Genomic DNA, 5,640 nt, shown 5'->3' with positions numbered 1-5,640 from the left:
TGGGCGGGCTGGGTCTGATGGGGCTCTGGAGAGGGAGGAGGCTGATTTAGGTGGGAGGTGATGCTCTGTCCCCCACTCCTGAGAGCACAACAAGGGAGGGGGGTAGGGGGCTGCTCCCAGTGGGGCTTGGGGATGGGAGCATTCTGAGTTGCCATAGTGACACAGGCTGCATCCTCAGGCATCACTGGTGGAGTCCTGCATGGGTGTCCCCCACCGTCCCTCCTGGGTGCTGTCTCTGGGGAATGCAGGGCTGGTTCCTAGCTTTTGAGGTGGCTCCCTGGACACAGAGCCAAATGGGATCAGAGCAGAGCGAAGCAAGCCCTCAGCTGCAACCTGTTGCATTGGGAGTGTGTGGTGTTGTCCTTCTCCCATAAAGGTAACCTCCCTTTCCCCAGCATGCCCAGCCTCTGGCCCAGCACCTGGATTGCAGGGCTGCGAATGAAGAGAGAAATGGGTTTGCCCATTTGACTGCTTCCCTGGAGCAGTCATTGGCAGAGGGATAGGAGTAGGATGACGAGGGGGGAGCCCTAATGACCCACATCCCTTAATCCATGTCCTGCCCTGTGTCATGCAGTTGTCTAAGTCTCGAAGCAGGCTCCCCTGGTGGGGGAACGACCCCCTGCCCTGACTTTGAGGGAGCCAGCTGTGGCCAGGCCCTCCATTTTACCCCTGCGAGGACCAAGCCTGGGAGGGATGTGTCTCCAGCCTGGGTGCTGGTTGCATGGGTGTAACTACTCTTTTACCCCTTGCTTGTCCTCCTGCTGTCCTTGGAGACCAGGATGTGCAAGACCTAGGGATCCCAGAGGGAGGAACTCCACTCGGGAGGGATACCTCCCAGACCCTGCAGCTCCTTTCCCACACACAAGCTCCCTGCTGGCTGCACCAGGTGTCCCACTCCGCAGTCTGAGCCCTTCCCAGAGGACACTCTCACATCACATCCCCCTCCCTTAAGCTAATTAGGACAGTGACGACATCTAAGCAGATGCCACCAAGGCGATGAGAGTGACCAGACCCTGGAGGGATGCAGAGGGAGCAGCATGGAGCCCCCAGATGTGGGTGCTGCTCTGCTCTGGAGGGCACAGGGAGAGGAACTGGGGGATGCCCACCCCCTCCGTGGCAGGGGAATTACATGGCACGCCCCTTACCCAGCCGATCTGGCCCCCAGGACTGGCACCCTGCACGTCCAGTGGCGGTGTGATGGGGAGCACAGCCCCAGAGAGCAGGGACAGGCAGAGGGCAGCCCCTGAGCCCACACCAGCCACCATGGGCACCAGTGGATCTGTGGGCTTGCTCCTGAAGCTGGGCAAGCAGTGCTTCCCCATTGACCCCCACATCAATGTCACATGTGAGCCTGGCCCCACAGTTCGGGACTCCACAGCTCCTGGCATAGTACAGCCCAGCACGGACCCTCTGCAGCATCGGGCCATGCTGGGCCCAGTGCACCGTCCTGAGCTGGTTGCACAGGCCTCTGTGGGTCATGAGAGATCTGGCTCCTGGCATCCCAAATTCCCCTAGGTGTTGGCAGGGTGACAGACATCCTGCCAGGCCACCTGCATCTCCTCTTTGCCTCCAGCTGCCATATTCCTTTGCCAGCCTGGAAAGAGGGTATGTGGATGCCCTGGAGGGGTGTCTCAAGAAGCCCAGAAGTTTCCATCTCTATCCTATCCCTTGGGGCTGTGATGCCTGGAGAAAAGGTAATGCAGCAGTGTGGTGGCATTGTCCCCACCCCAGCTGTACAGGTGCTCTGGCTCAGAGGGGAGGGGATTTGCTTGGTGGATTCCCCTCTTGCCAGCTCCCTGCAGACATGAGGACACAGGTCACAGCACCTCTCTGTTTTATTGAAGACCAATCCCTTCCACCAGCCAGTGCAGAGCCCAGCACGAACAGCTCTTCTGCATGTACTGGGCCAAAGTCCTGCTCAGCAGGATGGAGACACCTCTTTGGACGCGGGAGTAGAGAGCCAGGGCTGCCCCTCAGTGCTCTGGGCTCCCAGCACTGCTGTCATTCCTCCTCCTGCTTCATCTTCACCCAGCTTTGTCCTTGGGGATGTTCCCACCTATGGAGGTGTTCCCACCTATGAAGGGGTTCCCACCAAGCCCTGCACGCGAGGGGCTAAAGCCACAGTAAAACTGGGGCATTAAACCTGGAAGTGACCAACAGGACTCAGGCTCATGTGCAGGGTGTCAGGGATCATCCTGCTCTGTGGCGTGGTCCTTGGGCAAGGAGAGAGGACCAGGGAGAGGGCAGAGTTACAGCGGCCAGGCTCTGCTGCCTCTGGGCTCTGCCCTTACTCTCAGGGTTGGCAGTGCCTCCCACATCTGCCCCTGGCATCTCCAGCACTCTCCCTGGTAGGAGTTAACCTGTGAAGGGCATCTGCTTTCCAGACCAAGGCTTTTCCTGAGGTCTGGAGGAAGCCGTCATTGCAGGAGGTGTAGGAGGAATGGAGGAAAGGAAGGCTTTGGAGACAAAGGTGGGGGACCAAGGAGCAGCAAGGAGGGTCCCCTTTCCCTGCCCATGCCCAGTGGGGCCCTCACCCATGGACACAGGTGCCCAGCTCCTGACTCATCTCTTCAGGGAGAGGAGAAGGCAGGCCAAGGTTGGGGGCAGAGATAAGGACACTCATGGGTTGGGTGGTACGTTGCAAAGGAAAGAGGGGGCACAGTCCCTGCCAGGAGGAGAGCCCAGGGTTTTTACTTCCATTCACTCCCTCCTTTAGGTATCTATGTCTGTTCCCATGATCATGGATTCCTCCTCACCCTAAATTTAGATGGCTTGGCTCCTCCAGCCACCCACATCTGGGAACCAACCCAGCTACCCTGCAAGCAGCCCTCGCCCCCCACTCCACTCCCCAAATCTAAAACAGGGTACCTGAGAGCAGGGCACAATCCCACCCCCCGCATCCCTCCCTGCTGAGCTCCCCTGCTCCACAGCACCACACTGCTGGGGACAGGGAGGTCCACCTGGTGCGGCCAAGCCTCTAATGGTAATGGTTGTTCATGTTGTTGAGGTGGGAGGCTGCCATGGCGCTGAACGGGGCAGAGGGTTGGAGCCCATGCCCAGGGTAGAGCGATGGGCTAGAGCCAGGCCAGTAGGAGAAGCCAGCTGGCGTCACCCCTGAGGTCATGAGGTTGAGTTTGGAGATGCCTGAGAAGGGCAGTGGGGCCAGGTTGCCCTGAAATTTGTAGAGGGTGTGATCGGGGGCAGCTGGCTGGCACACCTGCGCCAGCCCATGGAAGTCGAACTTGTAGGCGTAGCGCTTGCCGTGGACCTTGGTCATGATGTTCTTGTCATAGTAGTAGCGCAGCGCCCGGCTCAGCTTATCGTAATTCATGTTGGGTTTGCTCTTCCGCTCACCCCAGCGACGTGCCACCTCATCAGGGTCGATCAGCTTGAACTCCCCGTTGGTGCCTTCCCAGGCGATGCAGTTCAGGTTGGCCCGGTCCGAGAGCAGCTCCAGCAGGCACTGCCACAGCTGGATCTGCCCGCTGCCTGCAAGGCCAGGCCCCAGAGAGGTTAAAGCTCCTTCTCAGGGCACAAGGAGCAGGGCAGGATGTGCCCTGGTGTCCTCAAGCCCCTCCCAGACCCAGGTTTCAGATGCACCTCATTGCATTTTCCCTGCTCTAGAGACTTAGAAGACGGTAACAAGGTTTTGTCTCCTTTGCAGCACCCTTACCTCATCCTGCCACCCAAGCAAGAAGAGAAGATGCCCCTGCAGCTCTGAACAGAGTAAGAGTGCTCATTTCAGAGGTCAACAAAGGCTGTAGTGGGTCTGAATTCAGGGTCCCCACATCCTCCCTGCCCTCATTCACACCCCACTGACGATGAATACTTGCTCATTTGCTTTGGTGTGAGGATCTAGCCTGATTCTTTCACCTGAAGCTCCAAGAAGGCAGTATCTGCCCATCTCTCAGGGCACTGTGCCCTGCAAGGATGTCTCCATGGTGAGCTGAAGTTGGAGTGCAACACTGCTCTAATCTGCACCCTTGGCAGGCACAGGCAGGTGTTAGGGAAGGTGAGACCAGGACAGGGCAGGACCAGCTTTGAATCAGGTGCATATGTTTCTTATTTCCAGAGGAAAACTGTCCTCTCTGAGCCATGGCCATTGCACCTGCAACTTGAACTGAGGAGCACTCTTGGTGGATGCCCAAGATGCTCCTGTGCCGGGCTGTGCACACACAGGAGCCTGGCACATCTGGATGTGCCCATGGTGAGGCACAAGGGACAGGCTCTGCTGAGAGGAGAGGGTCCCTGCACCTTAGGGTGACGAGCTGTCCCACCTCTGTGCTCCAGCCACCCTGCAGAGCAGCCCTGCACTTACCTAGACCCCCCCACCTCTCCATACTCCCTCCCAAGCAGCAACCCTTGCTCATCCATGCTCCGGATTCTGGCCCTTGCAACACAGGCTCTTCCTGTGGCAGAGGAAGCATTTGTATTTCATCCCCCTCTCTGTGCTTTTATGCCACTATTTTGTCTAAAGGTGCTTTGATCCCATATAGAGGTTTATCACCCATGACCGCTGCAGCAGGTGGTCCCACAGCTCAGCTACATTTGCCACAAAGAACCGCCTTGTCTTCCTTTGTTTCGCACCCACACATTTTATCTGGTGCCTTCCCAATTCTTGCTCTGGAAGAAGTACAGAGCAGCCGTTCCCCATTCATCCCCATTCCACCAAACCCCTTTCAGACATCCTGATCCAGGCAGTCGAGCCCAGGTCTTTCTGAGGTCTTGTATTTCCAAATACAATACCTCGGACAGAGGTGGGGGATCTCTCCTCCTTAGGGTACATCTGCAGCCCTCGCCTCTTCTCCATCCCTGCAGCCTCCACCCTGGGCTCCTACTATCCTCCACCCAGGGAGTGCCCCACCCTATGCAAGGAGGTGTTGGGGGGTGCGGTTGGGTGGGGTGGCGAGGCTCAATCCTGCCTGCCGCAGGGTGCTATGCTGCAGTGCCCAGCAGCTCCCCAAGGGAACCTCCGGGATCCAAAAAGTTCCTTCTCACCACAGCGCAGTGTGTAGAGTACAACTGGGGCAGAGTCTGCAGTGCAGAGGCAAAAGGGATCCCCAAGTCCCAAATTTCCTCCCCCTCCCACCCCTAAACCAGGGCTCCCTTTTTCCTTCTCTGAGTATCCCCTGATCCCTGTCTCCTTGCCAGGCAGGCAAGCTCCATGGCCCAAACGCCACAATGCTGGCCCCGCAGCCACCTGATGACCAGCCCTTCTGCGCTCCCCAGCAGGCTCCAGGCTGCTCCCTGGCGAGCCCTTGGCCGATCCCGGACCCTTGGATAGCTTTACCCGGACGGATGGCCCTGGCTCCCGGGGATCCATCATCCCGCAGCCGAACCGTGCTCTGCCTAAGCCCCAGCAGCTCCCTCCCGGGCAGTACCTTGCCTCATCCACCCGCTCTCAGACACGGATTTCCCAAATCCGGATTAGCCCCACCAGCTTCCGGGCTGACTGGCACCTCCCTCCCTGTCGGATGCCCCGGAGCACCAGGGAAACCCGAGCTGGGACCCTGCATCCGTCCCGTCCCGCTGCGGGGCTCCGGGGGGACCGGGGACGCCGGGCATCCCGCTCCTCTTCGCTACAACGGGACGGGGGCTCCCGACCGCCGAGGCTCGACTGCCCTGCCCGTGGGTTTTGGC

The 5,640-nt window shown here is 59.0% G+C and overlaps 1 protein-coding gene across 1 annotated transcript in view; it reads right to left on the bottom strand.

Annotated features, from left to right (window-relative positions):
• Positions 1-2,862: 2,862 nt before the first annotated feature.
• Positions 2,863-5,640, bottom strand: part of FEV (FEV (ETS oncogene family)) — a gene marked incomplete at its 5' end in the record, with an annotated part of 3,193 nt that continues 415 nt past the window's right edge. Inside the window, one exon of the mRNA XM_010145549.1 lies at positions 2,863-3,489. Coding sequence (XP_010143851.1) covers positions 2,978-3,489 — 512 coding nt within the window. The remainder of the gene's footprint in view (positions 3,490-5,640) is intronic.

This window comes from Buceros rhinoceros, unplaced genomic scaffold (genome assembly GCF_000710305.1).
Source record: "Buceros rhinoceros silvestris isolate BGI_N320 unplaced genomic scaffold, ASM71030v1 scaffold33511, whole genome shotgun sequence".
In the NCBI taxonomy this organism is placed as follows: domain Eukaryota; kingdom Metazoa; phylum Chordata; class Aves; order Bucerotiformes; family Bucerotidae; genus Buceros; species Buceros rhinoceros.
Note: the sequence above shows the minus strand (reverse complement) of the source record. Positions and strands in the feature narration are given on the sequence as shown.